Genomic DNA, 14907 nt, shown 5'->3' with positions numbered 1-14907 from the left:
CATATTTTATATGTTCTCATCCATCAATAAACTTTTCCTTTAGCTAATCAAAAAAAGAAAAAAAAAAAAAACCACTTGTTCACAAATATAAAAGGGTAAATTCTAAACCACCCATGTAAAGCATAACCCGGTCAGAACCTCGAAGTGAGGCATAAAAGCTGGCTTGACAAAAAGTAGAGTTCAAGTCGACGCCACTAAGTCTGGTCTTGCACTTGATCACTTACATATATATATATATATATATAACAGTGAGCTAGAGCCCATTGAATAACAACTCTGTAAAAGGGTTATGAATGATGTCCTTACAGTATTTAAAATAGTCAATTATCATCAGTGAATCAGTTTCTCATTTCATAATCATATTGCAATCATAGCAGTCATACGTGGTACATCCATTAGCAGAACAGTACAGTAGGTCTTAAAAGACCAAACGATCATATTTGATGGTCATCAATACAATAAACAGTAGTTCTAAGATTTGGAACTGACAGAGATCTCTGCAACAGTAGCAGTAGTTGTAACAATAACAAATGCTATGGATGCCACAAATACATTTCACAAATAGGACAATCATTCATTCAGTTAGAAATCATCATTTCGGAAATAGAACATATTATAAGTCATAAAATACTTATAATTTGAACATATCTTTACAAGTTTGTTACTCACAGTTGGTTGCCTGAATCACGTGGTTAGAATGAGGTGTTCGGCCTACATAAACACATTCAAACACAACATCTTAAAACACGTTCAATTCATTTAGTCGGTTTTTAAACCTATTGTCACAACCCAACCCAAGCCTCATTCCAAGGGATTAGAGAAGTGACCGGCCAGTAATCCGAGATTACTAAATGCCTGCTTAACAGTAATACAATACTAGGGGCTGGCGAAAGCCTTAAATAATGAATTATAACGTCCAATGAGTTGTGAAGACTTAAATGAAACAACCCTTTAAACCAATATTTTGAGGCTCTTTGTTGAGGTTATTGAGCTGAAATTTCAGCCTTTGAGAGTGAATATATTGTGGTTTGTGAACAAAAGGGTAACTCTTCCTCAAGAAGTATAACTTTGTCCATCTTTACACTACTTCTTACCTCTCTTTTCTTGCTATTTTCATATTGTTTTTAGACTATTTTGGTGGGTTGAAACTTGTGATTTAAAGCTACCAAGGTTAGAGGGGTTAACCACCTTTCTTTGAGCCTTATCCCATAAACTTTTATCCTTGTGTTTCCCACTTGTTTCTCAACTTTTAGCCACTATTTTTCAAAGTTTTAAAAGGCTAAAATATGTGGTTTTGAGGTCCAAAAAATGGGGGTTAGCCACCTCGCCGCTTTAGGCTTCCTTACTCGCTTCAATTCTCTCTCATTTTTGCTTACTTTTTTAGCTTTTGAAACTGATTTTTCGGCATTATTTTGCTATTTTTAGGACTGGTTTAGTGTGTTTATTTAGTTCATGCTTTGAATATTAGGCTTGTGTTGTTGTAAGTCCTCATAGGTTTGGTGGTTTAGGCCTTAGACACCAACCTATTTGAGTTGATAGCTTTTATTTCATAGCTTTCATACATATGTTTACACTTGTAATAATCATCTCTGCAACCTCCATCCTTTCTTGGTTTTTCTTTCTTTTTCTTAAGCGTTGTTTCAAACAATTAATTGTTGTTTAAGGCATGCGAAAGAGACCTTCCATACTTAATGGTTTAATCTCTTCAGAGGTTCATTACCATAGCATTACATCTTTCTCATGCCAAGAACAACTTCTTATTTGACACTTCTCTTCATTAGTAGACCTAACTCTCACTTTTGGACAAAATGATTAAAGAATGGAAAAGTAATAAAAAAATTTTAAAAAAAACACTAATAAAATTGGACTAAAAGAGGTACAAGATAATAAAATCGAGTTGGGTTTAATCAGACGTTAATTGAACGCATTGAGTCTTGAGTCATTTCATACTACTTAGTGATGATAATGGCTCAAGAATCAATGTCTACCACTTTCCTTGAAATAACTCCATGATAGGGATAGGGTTTTTGTTGGTCTTTTATTTTCACTCATTGAGTCTTTATTCCATCGATTCATGGATCATCATGCAACAACCTTGTGAACATTGATGATTTGTGGATCAATTCTACTCCTCCCTTGATCAATTTCATGATAGGAAGAGACAAAAAGGATAAACATCCCCTGGAAACACTATGTTTTTGCTCTGTTTCCATTCTATTGCAACGGGGTAGCACTTAAAAATAATGGCCGGCCGACCACTTTCCTTGGCCGGCCGGCCGGCCACCTCATTTTGGCGAAGCAGTGTCATTTTCATGACAAAACAGAGCAAGGACTGAAGCAAAAATAGATTTATTTTTTGACTGCGAATGGAACAGTTCAAGCGGTAGAATAGAGGAGTTTCAGGGAGGATGTTTTCGGTTGCACGTGTGCTTCTTCGACCCTCATTCGAGTAGCTTGAAGCTCAATTAATTAGCTTTGAATTTGTAATAGCTAGTTCATTAATTAGTTAGCTTAATTCTAATTTGTAATAATTAGTTAATTTTAATTCATACATTCATTCGGACCCTCCTGTGCGAGGGTAAAATTGTAATATTGTGTATGTCTTCCAACCCCCATTTCTTTTTTTCTTTTATTTATTCATTTACCATGGCTTTATAACATCATATTTTTCCTTAGCATTTTCCATGACTCGCATCCATTCTTTTTGCATGCATAAGGGTTCGACTCATCATACTAATCAATGTAAATTCCTTACTCGAGTACGTGCTTAATCGTATGTCTTGAATTGATTCACATGCTATGCTAGTAGCCGAGCCTATTAATTGCATGTTGTATGCGTTGCATTAGTCATGTTGCATTGTTTATGATCATGCATTTTTTCTAACTATTTTCTTCTTTTTGGCTCGCCTCGGACATTTGAGGTAAGCATATTTTTTTGCTTTAGCATATTGCATGTGTGCGATTATTGCCATGTCAAGCATGTTCACCATGAGGCTACGTGCTTAGTTGATATACCTGTTTGAATGTTAGTTGATGAAGGCTATTTCGCTTAAGTTGGATGATTTTGATTAATGTACATATGAGATCACTTTTTCAAGTGGTACATATTCAAAACACTTTTCAAAACAAACATGAAATCAAAGGTGTCGTTTGGTAACACTTACGTTTTCAGTTTTCTGTTTAAATTTACAAAAATTTTAAAAACTCAAATAAAAACTTGTTTGGTAAAATTTTTGATTTATAAATCAGTGGTCTCAGTTTATAAATTTGGCCAAAAAATGAAAACACAAAAAATGTGTTTTCATTTTGAGTTTTAAGTTTTTTTTTTTTACCACCCAACACTAGCCACCACCTGCCACCATTTTCCACCACCATCTTCCGCCAGCACCACCTACCCCCCACCACCACTCACCACCCACCTGCCACCACCACCCACCACTCGCCACCACCACCTACCACCCACCCATCTGCCACCACCCACCCCTCACCCCCCACCACCACCTACCACCACCACCCACCCCTCACCCCCTACCACCACCACTCACCACCTACCTGCCACCACCACCCACCACCCGCCACTACCATCCACCGCCCACCACCGCCACCTACTTGCCACCACCACTCACCACCCGCCACTACCATCCACCGCCCACCACCGCCACCTACTTGCCACCACCACTCACCACCCGCCTGCCACCACTAGCTACCTGCCACGTACTCGTTACCACCACCCGCCACCCACCTGCCACCACCACCCACTCGCTACCATCTACCACCCGCCATCGTCACCCATCCACCCACCACCACCACCACTCGCCACCACCACCCACCACCCGCCATCCGCCACCACCACCCACCACCCACTCGCTACCACCCACCACCCGCCATCCGCCACCACCACCCACCACCCACTCGCTACCACCCACCACTCGCCACCGTCACCCACCCATCCATTATCACCACCCACCACCACCCGTCATCCACCATCCATCTGCCAGCACCACTCGCCACTCGCCACCACCACCCCCACCCACTTGCTGCCACCCACCACCCACCACCCGCCACCGTCACCCACCCACCCACCACCACCACCACCACCCACCCCCCACCCACCTGCCACCACCACCCGCCACCACCCACTCGCTACCACCCACCACCTGCTGCCATCACCCACCCACCCACCCACCATCACCACTTTTCACCACCGTCTTCCGCTGCCACTTGCTACCACTTGCCATTTCTCACTTTTTTTTATATTTTTAAAATTTTTTAAACATTTTGTTAATTACCAAACGCGTTTGTAAAATTTTTGTAAATATAAACTGAAAACGTAAACGTTACCAAACACACCCAAAGCGTTCCAAATTTTATGAATTAGTCTATACTTATGTGCATCACATAGTAAAGATAGCATAATAATCGGAATAAGAGCATATGCTGTACATAAGAATCACATCATGATTAGTAGAGGCCGATATTTGATCTGGTGAGTGGGATGATCAATTCATGACCTCCTTTCATACCTAAGTTCCCGACCCGAGACACTTTGGTGATGACGGACACGTGGCCTTTGGCACGAGTCACGGGTTTCCTAAATTTTTCAAAAATATTTAGGTGGCGACTCTGAAATCTGGCAATGCGGTCCATTTTTTGCATTTTTGATTGAAAATCGATTTTTCAAAAGATTTGTCAGATTTAGAGTCTTTTGTGTTTTCACTGTTTCACATTGCACTTATGAAATCAGATTCAAAACCACGGGAGTTCGAACTGTAGGGCTATCGTATCTGAGGAGACTAACCCCTCTGAGGAGCACGAAAAGCAAGCTACAGTTATCGCATTTGACAACTTGGCGCTTCTTTTGTGTTTGACTGAGATGACTGCTGGCAGTTTGGCTAGTAGCCTCTTGGGAGATAGTTTTTTTTTTTTTTTTTCGGGCGCTACGTATTTCGGCTACCTTTCTTCAAACTTCTAGTACCCTCCGAGCTATTCATAACTCTTCCCTGAGGGCCTCGACCTAAGCTACAAGCCGATATACAAGCTAGGTCTACTGGTTATCATCATGTAGCGGAGGACTTACTCTTCTTGAATCCACTGGTGCCATTTCTGAGTCATGGCCAAAATTTTGGCCGAGTGTATTGCCGACCAAGGTATTATGGTGATTACTTGGTATCTCTTCTAGAGAGGGAGGGACATTCATCTTCTCGTCGTTCCCACAAATGGTGCCAATTGTGGAAGGTAGAATTCTTCTCTACAAGGAAAGCTATATGACATGTCCCTTCCTTTACTCTATCAAAAGAAACCAAAACGTTAGTGATCACCCCCGACCAGGGTTGGTTGAGAGGACCCTTCAACAGTCAAGTCAGAATATTGTTTAGCCATGAATATTTGTATTTAAAAGAGGGTTCTTGGATTTCCTCTAGTATGTTCTCTTTACTTCACCTGCTTCGCCTTTTATAGTTTTCCTAACTTGAATCCCATCCGTTGGATTAATGTTTGATTGAGGGTTCTGCATATATCTGGCTTTGGTTGGGCAAGTGGTTAAGTTGCCTTTGCTTTTGATCGTTGGACCATCTTTTTATGGATGGCTTAGATTATGTCAGATGTTAGTGACCAACTTCCCAAGCGTTGTGTTCATTGGATTAGGTTGGTTGGACAGACTTACTGTCTAGTATACCTGACTTATACTCTTGTATTTGCTGTTTGATGTTTCCACGGTTGGATGAAGGCAAATCTGACGATTCTCTTACATATTGCGGATCTCTTTCTAAAAGGAGATCTTCACTTTTCATTGCTCTCCACGCTTTTAGCTACGCGCTAGTTTACCACCAATTGTCTCTAATGGAATTCTTAGAAAATTTATCTGGCCTTCCATTTCTTTTGAGCTACTTTATTTAATTGCTTCAGGCTTGGGCCGATATTTTAACCCTCCACAAATACATATTATTATTATATACCATCCCTTAGCCGAATGTATAGTAAATATATTGGTTTGAATTTTTTCAGTCTTTATTTACATTTCTGTTATTTAAATGCCAATACTATATATATGTAAAAAATAAATATTATTACATACCGTCCCTTAGCCGAATGTATAGTAAATATACACCAGCACAATTTTTTTCGGTCTTTATTTATATTTCTGTCATTCAAATACTAGTACTATATATATGTAAATAATACATATTACTATTATATACTGTCTTTTAGCCGAATGTATTGTAAATACATCGGTACGGACTTTTTCAATCTTTATTTACATTTTTATCATTTAAATACCAGTATTATATATTATTATATACTATCCCTTAGCTAAATGTATAGTAAATACACCAGCACGAACTTTTTCAGTCTTTATTTACATTTTTGTCATTTAAATACCAGTACTATATGTATGTAAATAATACATATTATTATTATATACTGCCTCTTAGCTGAATGTATAATAAATATAGTGTCACGGACTTTTTCAGTCTTTTATTTACATTTTCGGCACTATAAATGTGTATATAAAATATTATTATTCCTAGCATAGTATATAGTAAATATACTATTGCCCAGACTTCTAGCAAACTAACCACTAACTTTTATATATATATATATATATATTATTATTATATTAAATTACCCATATATTGGGCTAGGTATATTAATACCAATAACCATCCACTCGTCATCAGGCCTGTAAGCAAATTAATAGTTACTATGAGCACATTCTCACCCATACATTGGGTTTGGTATATTAATACTAACAACCATCCACTTGCCATCAATCCCATAAGCATATTAATAAATATCACAATTAGCACATTCTCATCTCCATAAACAATAAAATTAACAAATATGTAAACCAATCATTTCAAAAATCAAAGCACATGCACTCTAACATGTTTCAACACATACAAAGAAAACAGTACTGAAAGGGCGATGTAGGATATCTAATTAACCCCTTCCTTACTCGTAACATAAAACCCCCAAACTCATCTCTGATTCACACAGACCATTAATGAGAGTCATTAAAATAAAATTGACCCTACATTGGTAAAAAGGAAATATAAAAATACTGGTTCAACAAAAATATATTTTATGGGTGGCCTAATACATCTAAACTCTATGTTTGGTGGCGACTCTGAATAAATCTTTCAAGGGTTTGAGTGAAATAATAAAATTAAAAACAATATTTCAAACATCACTATTTGAAACTCAAAATTTTCCCAATAACTATTAAAAGTGAAAATCCAGGTGCGACATTGAATAGGTAGGAAAAAAAATTGAACAGATAGGGTTTGGTTTGGCTTGACTGCCACAGATAAGGGTTGGTTTAGCTCTATATTTCAATAGATAGAATTTGCTTTGGCTTGATATTTCAACATATAGAAAAAAAAATTATTATTTTTTTTTGAATATATTGAATTTCGAGAAATAGAATTCAAGCAAAAAAATTTGAACAGATAATTAAATTTTGACAGATATTTGAATAGATAAGAGAAAAAAATTAAATAGATAGTAAAAAATTAAACAGATAAAAAAGTATTTGAATAGATAGTTAAAAAATTTCAACAGATAGATAAGGGGTCAAATGGAAAAAAAAATGTTCTTCAAAACAATAAAAGGACTTCTCACAAAATTATTTTATAAAAGATGAATCTCTCACCAACAAAAAAATATCCACTAAACCTAATAACTTAGACAATTGAATTTATCTAAGAAATCCTTCAATTTTATACACAAAATATTTCAATTTATAATCATGTTAGTATATTTTTTTAAGAAATATAATGTGTGATTGAATTTAATTATGGAATGTTTTATTTTTTTTAACATATAACCCGATGGTTGGACTTGGTATTTATAATTATTTTTTGGGCCAGATTTGGGCAGATATAGTGGTCCAATGTTAGGGTCGGGTCAGGTCGGAGTTGAGCACACACAAAATCCTTTATTATGTAGTTGGCCCGGCCTAACGAATATTCACCCCTCCTACCACAAAAATGTGTCATTTTGTATCAAAATTTTGTAATATCAATCATAAAATGCATAATCTTGCCATAAATTGGAATAACAAAAATGTCCAAAAATTATATTGCCAAAATTTATGACTTGATTACGACATTTTTTATTACGCTAATTTATAATGAAATTACGTATTTTATAATTGATATTACAAAATTTTATAATAAAATTGTACATTTTTACGATAGGATAGATATCATACACACCACCAAAGGAGTGCACACCATAAGATTCCATTTCCTTGCTCTATATTTTAATTGGCAATTTCGATATTATAAGAACTCGACATTTGGTATCTTTTCTTTACCAAATCTCGTTATTTTTGTCGATCTTCAATGGAAAAAAAAAATAATAATAACAATAATAATAATAAAACAAAAATAAAAATAAGAAAATTGGTTAAGTTTCCCGATTTTGTTTGTGAAATTTTTTAAAAACTAGTTTAGTGGGAAAAAAAAATTAAATCTCATTATTTTCTTAATTTGAAATTTAAAAAAATATGTCAAAAATAAATTTTAAAAATTCAACCAAACACAATCAATACATTTTAATGAATTTTATTGATCACCATTTCAACAACCAAGCGAGAAAGAAGGTACAAGAAAATTTCCTTTCTCTTTCTTAATGACTTTTCTTTTTCTCACCTAATCTCTGAAACCAATGGCCTATAAGATTTTAGTCCTTTGTGGTCCAATGTTTCTTGTAAGTTCATTGAACCTATTTCCCTCCTCAATGCATGAAGCCAAACAGACAACAAAGTCATATCTTCATCATTTCAACACAAGAACACATCTACTCAAATCTAACTTGTTTTAATATCAAGGAGTTGCTTAGCCATCAGAACAACATCCAAAAATGGATTCTTCACAATAATATATAGATTGGGCAACTCATTGTTGGATCTTGCTAGTGACAATGGGTTGTTTTGGGAAGTTGGTAAAAAACTAGCTTTTGACTTTTTACCAAGTTTTTTGGCTTTTTTTAAAGTGATTTGAGAAGTTGGTAAAAAACTGACTTTTTGCTTTTTAGTTTAATATTTATTTATAGTGTCAAATCAAATTAAAATGACCAAAATACCCTTACCCAACATAAGAGATTTATTTTTTTATTTTTTTTTCATAGGTCCTAATTTGTAATTTTACGACTGCGTTTTTGACACTTGCCAAATGACTTTTCTAGCGTTTTTGGCAGCCACGTTTTTGGACATTGTCTAAAAACGTGACTTTTTACCATGTTCCCAAAATGGCACAATATCATTAAAGAATATAAACTACCAAAAAATATTTATAATTATAATACGTCAGTTATATATTTTAAAATATTTCTATATATTTCTATACCCTTTTTACACATTTATCAATATTAACAATAACTCTAAGGATAGTGTTTTTAACATTTTCATTCGCTATTATTATTGACCATATCATTGTTCAAAAAGATTTGAAACAATGGTTGGGCTGCCAGCTCCTTTCTGTGTAGGGTGGCCATGAGGCTCGATAGTACTCCTAACTCAATCTAATTTGATATTTTTAGAATTTGAGATAACTATTTGACTTATAGGATTGAGTTAGACTGAAATTTTGAACTTGTTGAATTTTCAATTTGAGTTTAGGATGAGAAAGATCATACCAACTGGTCATTTATAAAATATTAATTTTTATTCTTATATTATTTGGTTACATAATAAACTAAAAACCTAAGAAAATATATGAAAAAGTATAAGCTTGTAGCATTAAAATTTGTTAATACCTAAATTCAAATCATTATTAAAAAAATGTAAATTACACCAACTTTTCTAGAGATAAAAAATTCTTGGGAGTCTTATAATTTTCTCATAATTACATTAGAATTCCTTCAAATTTTAGTTCACAAAATACTTAATCTCCCTTTTCATCAATAATTCAGTAGTCATATGAATGAAAAATGATATTTTAATTTATTTTGCATTACATTTTTTCTTATATATCTTCGTGACTTTATAATTTTAGATTTTTTAAGCTTATTAAAAAGAAAATCAGTGCAATAATATTAAAACGTCGGTGTAATAATGTTAAAACTACAAAATCAACTATAACTTTGTCAAATCGCATGAGATATCAATATAATCTTATCTTTAATAAAAAGATTCAATTTAGTAACTCTACAACAATAAAAACTAAAAATTACTCATATGACTTGAGATTGAAAAAATCTTTTATGACAATTTTTTGGATGACAAAATTAGGCTCAATGTTGAGCCGTATTAGATTTGTACTGGCAACATTATATGTCATGTTGGACCGAACTTGGAATGAGACATCCTTATGTGGTGCAAGTATGACTTGAGCCTGACAGGACCTATTTTATGGCATCCTTTACAAAAAGGGTACGGAGCTCACCTCTTGTGAGCATATATATATATATATATATATATCAAATGAATTTAAATCACATAACTAACTAATTATTAGCTTGATTAGCTGGCGAAAGTTAGCTTGATTGGCTTGTTTTCTCTTTCTGGTGGCTTTATTGTGGTTGGTCTAATGTGGTCTGGTCTTTTTGGGTGTTCCATATTAAGAGATTGTTTGGAATGCTCTAAACAAGGCTTAGTTTGATATTTTTAAAAAAAGTCAAAAAGTTAAAAAATCACTATCCTATTTAAGTCATATCATCATATTTAAGTCATATCATTTCTCTACTATATCGCTTCAAACTCAATCCATATTTCATAAAAAGTCAAAAAAATACACTTATTTAAGACATCTCAAACAACTCCTGAGTGCACTTTTTGACTTTTTATGAAATATGAATTGAATTTGAAGTGACTTAATAGAGAATTGATGTGACTTAAATAAGATAATGTGATTTAAATAGGATAGTGACTTTTTGACTTATTTAGAAGATGGCAAGCTAAGGCCTAAGTTTACTGTCTAAGAAGAAGTCTCTTTCATATTTAATCAAATAACCATTCACATAAGCAAAATCAAGAACAAACATAAAAGAACACAATAGGGAAATATCATTCCATTACAAAGTAAAAGAGTAGTTGCAAGGTTCAATTCACAGGCAAGGAGACCTGCAAAAAAAAAAATAGGACTTGAAAATCCTACCAAAAACTTGGACCCGGCACGTGAAAAAACAACCCAACAAGGTTGTCATGGCAAGCTAAAATGAACTAACTGCCATGCCCGAAGCCCAAGAATCCGAGGTACCCCACACTTTGAACTGCCCATAGCAACCACACCCTAAGAACACATAACTTAGATAAACAAACCCTAGATAAACAAACCCAAAACAAGAGTGTTGAACACACAAACGACTCTGAAAGACACTAGAAACCGACATGGAGAGACACTATCAAGGCACATCAGGAAGGAGGGCACGACCAAGCTAAAACAAATACCGGGTATTGAAAACCCAGCAAAACAGAACCAGGAACTTGTATGTCGGGGAATGGAGTATCCAGAAACACCTAAATTCCCAAGACTTGGTAACTGTATTCTCAGGGAACCATGGCTGTGAAAGAGGCAGCCCCCCATTGATGGGAAGACTAAAATAGTTAAAACAGGTTCTCTTCCGAACCTGCAAAAAAGAGACATGAAAAAGAGATCTGCCAAAGTCCCCTGGAAAACAACCAAGCCACCGGGTTACCAGGACGCCCGCTTCTGATGTGCTAAAAACTGAAAACTAACTAGTACGCTCTAGGCATCTATTATCTGCTAGCTTCACACTGATATCTTCTTTCCCTGATCTAGGATAGGATATCACATCTCCACAAGCTCTCCATAAGTAGCTCAACCATGCTGTTATTGATTGAATTGCAATGTTGGAGGTTCAATCCCACTAGGGTTTTGCCCAATTTTCTCAGGGAAGACGTACTTTTATTTGATACCTTGGAGCAACCGGACAGGGAAAGGATCTGCAAATTCAGCTGCTCTCCACGAGACAACGCAGCAATGCCAGAATCGGTGATTGAACACTTGGACAGGTCGAGATCATTTAATATGAGACAGTGGTCAGAAATTGCCACAAGGGTTGCATCGGTAACCTTATTGCAACCATCAAGATTCAGCACTTCAAGGGTTCCACCATGTAGCCTAGCAATGGCGGAAACCACTTCGTCTGTCAAATTTGAGCAACCACTAAGATTCATCTTAATGAGTCCTGCTTCGCAGCTCTCCACGAGTGGAAGAAGCCCGGTATCAGTTATTCCACAAAGCCCGCTTAGATCTACGTGATGAAGCTGAGGGCACAACTTCCCCACTGTGGCCAAGCTAGCACTACCGAAACCCGGGCAGTTTCGAATGCACAAGCAGTGAAGAGATTCACATGGAGAGAGTGAGGGTGTTTCGACTGATAGATCCTTGATTCCCATGCATTTTACTAGGGCAAGAGATTTCAACTTTGATCCACCATTTGAGAGGGCACCCAAAATCCCGGATTGGGTGATCCTGTTGCACTCCTCCAATTGCAGGCTCTCAAGAGATCCAGCAGCTTTGGCAAAAGCTACCAACCCGCTATCTGATACAAAGCAACACTTACGGAGGCACATCTGTTTCAAGTTATGGCAGCCCTTTCCTATGGCCTCAAGACTCACATCCGTTGTCCCGCGACAAGAAGTAATTGTCAGCGATGCCAATCTTTCCAAACCCTGAGCATTTCCCATGACCCAAAATCCCCTCTCGCTCACATTTTGAAGCCCACTAAGGATAAGACTTGTAAGGGCCTTTCCATAATGCCCAATTACAGCAAGAGAGAAATCGGTAAGGCTCAAGGCCTGAAGCTTTACCTTTGTCAAGACAGAAGAGGCTGACGACAAGAGGCTTGCAACTCCCTGATCCCCAACCAAAGGGCAGTCTCTGATTGTGATGGACTGAAGCTTTGGGCAGCACCGTGCAATAGCTTGCAAGCTCTCATTGCCGATTTTTGGACAAGATTCAATCGTTAAAGTAGACAAATTTGGTGAGTTCTCTGCAATTGCAATCAAACCCTTGTTGGAAATCGAAGGACACTGACAGAGGTCAAGCTTCTCCAACAAATGGCATTCCCTGGCTATCTCAAACAAACCTTCATCCCCAATACATGGGACATTCCACAGAGAAAGCACCCTCAACGAAGGGCAACCATGAGCAATAGCGGAGAGACCATGGCAGGTGACTCCACGAGTAGCGTTGCTTCCCCTGATTGAAAGCTTACCAAGTCCCCCACGACTTGAAGTTCCAACTGCAATAGCAGCAAGTCTAATATCCGTTGCTTTCTTCCCTTCCAAGCACCTTGTAAGACATCCATCGTCGCTCTTGAGTTCCAGATCTTCATTACTAGATATCATATCTACATCATCGGATGACTCATTTACTTTAGCATTCTTGCTCTTGCAAATCTCAGAATTGCGTACACTACTTAAGAGCATGAGCCAACGCTTGGATACACAAGCAGAGGCACTTCTTGATTGGCCTCCAGGGAGGCGTCTGAAAATCTCAAAGAGGCATTCATCCGGAAGAACTTCAATGGATGGTGTTCTCTCCTCAAACATGTTACCAGAGAAAGCAAATGGGGAAGTGATTCGAGCCCGCTTGCTAGGAGGGCAATAACCAATAGAACACAAGAGGCTCGAATCCATGGAATAGACGGACCCCCCAGAATAAAATTCATCATCCCCTGTAAACCCAATAACAAATACTAACATCAGCTGATCTGCCCATACAAATATACCATTAACTCTCCAGTCAAACAAGGTTCAAGAGTTTTATTACCAAAGGGTTCATTAAAACCACAACACACATACACACGAGGAATGTCTTTCTAGATAACTTTTTTTTGAAGAATTCACCAAGAAAACTGGTTGCACTGGTCTTCAAATGTTTTTTTTTTTTTAATTGAACAAAGAGTTTTCAGATGAGTTGGGTTTTCTCTTATCACATCAATCAATCTTACAAACAATTTTCAGACCAAATTTTCATATCAGGAAGTACTAAACAATCCAAGACGGCTTTTTTTGATTCTAACACATCAATCAGAAGCTCAAACAAGGTCTACAAATTCTTACAGATCTATAGGCTTTCATAACATAATCATATGATCAAAACAAGACTCAGATAAATTATTCTTTGTTACACCACCATTCAAGCTAAATTCAAGCTCGACCAACAAACCAAAACCAAAAAAATCGAAAAAACAAAAAAAAAAAACACAAAAAGATTCGAAACGTACCACTGTAATTAACGAGAGCAGGCATGGCTGGTTCTGAGTATAAACCCCCCAATCGAGACCAAAAATGATCAGATCGATCACCAAAAACAACAGAAAGCAGAGCAGATATATGTGTAGATCTCCAGGCACCGATTGCATTACAAAGATAGAAGGTCCAAGATGATCAGAAACCCTAACCAGTAGGGAAAAAAAAGGAGAGAGAAAGAGGAGGTTGAGGAATGTTGTTGGTCTGTGTTTGTTTTTACACAACAGTGTGAATATATATAGTTTAGATAGATACATATATCATATATGCGTGCACTGTGTACAGCTGATGTGTCAGTCTTCAGTCTCTCTCTCTCTCCCTCTCTCTCTCTTTCTTTCTTTCTCTCTCTCTCTCTCTCTCTCTTGAGAGCGCGTTCAATGAATCCTTCCCTAAAACCGGTGTTTACCGGTTATCTCTCACGGCTCGCCACTTGTACTGAAAGCGAAATACTACAAAACAACTACCTGTCATTGACCGGCAACGGGCTGCTTGCAGTTCTTTCTTAATTTTCTATTCTCCAATTGGAAATTTTAGTTGTCAGCAAAAATAAATAAATTAATTAACAAAAAAAATTCCCTCCAGTCTAATTTTAGATTAAAGGCAACTGTTTGGGCTCATAGAAGATTCTATTTCGATAATTTAAATTATTTATTTTGTTAAGTATTTTAGGTATTTTATTTGTC

The 14907-nt window shown here is 36.6% G+C and overlaps 1 protein-coding gene across 1 annotated transcript; it reads right to left on the bottom strand.

Annotated features, from left to right (window-relative positions):
• Positions 1–10985: 10985 nt before the first annotated feature.
• On the bottom strand, positions 10986–14594 carry LOC114290917 (EIN3-binding F-box protein 1). The gene is made up of 2 exons (XM_028234922.2): positions 14200–14594; positions 10986–13647 (listed from the first exon to the last, which is right to left on the bottom strand). Exons 1-2 carry the CDS (start codon positions 14222–14224, stop codon positions 11741–11743), a joined length of 1932 nt encoding a protein of 643 aa, XP_028090723.2. The 5' UTR covers positions 14225–14594; the 3' UTR covers positions 10986–11740.
• Positions 14595–14907: the final 313 nt, after the last annotated feature.

The sequence above is a fragment of the Camellia sinensis genome, chromosome 13, assembly GCF_055761805.1.
Source record: "Camellia sinensis isolate YWXY chromosome 13, ASM5576180v1, whole genome shotgun sequence".
Taxonomy (NCBI): domain Eukaryota; kingdom Viridiplantae; phylum Streptophyta; class Magnoliopsida; order Ericales; family Theaceae; genus Camellia; species Camellia sinensis.
Note: the sequence above shows the minus strand (reverse complement) of the source record. Positions and strands in the feature narration are given on the sequence as shown.

Coding starts and splice junctions, on each gene's coding strand:
- LOC114290917 (XM_028234922.2), bottom strand. CDS start 14,224: ATGCCTGCTCTCGTTAATTACAGTG. Junction 13,648..14,199: donor TGCTCTCGTTAATTACAGTG/GTACGTTTCGAA, acceptor TTGGGTTTACAG/GGGATGATGAATTTTATTCT.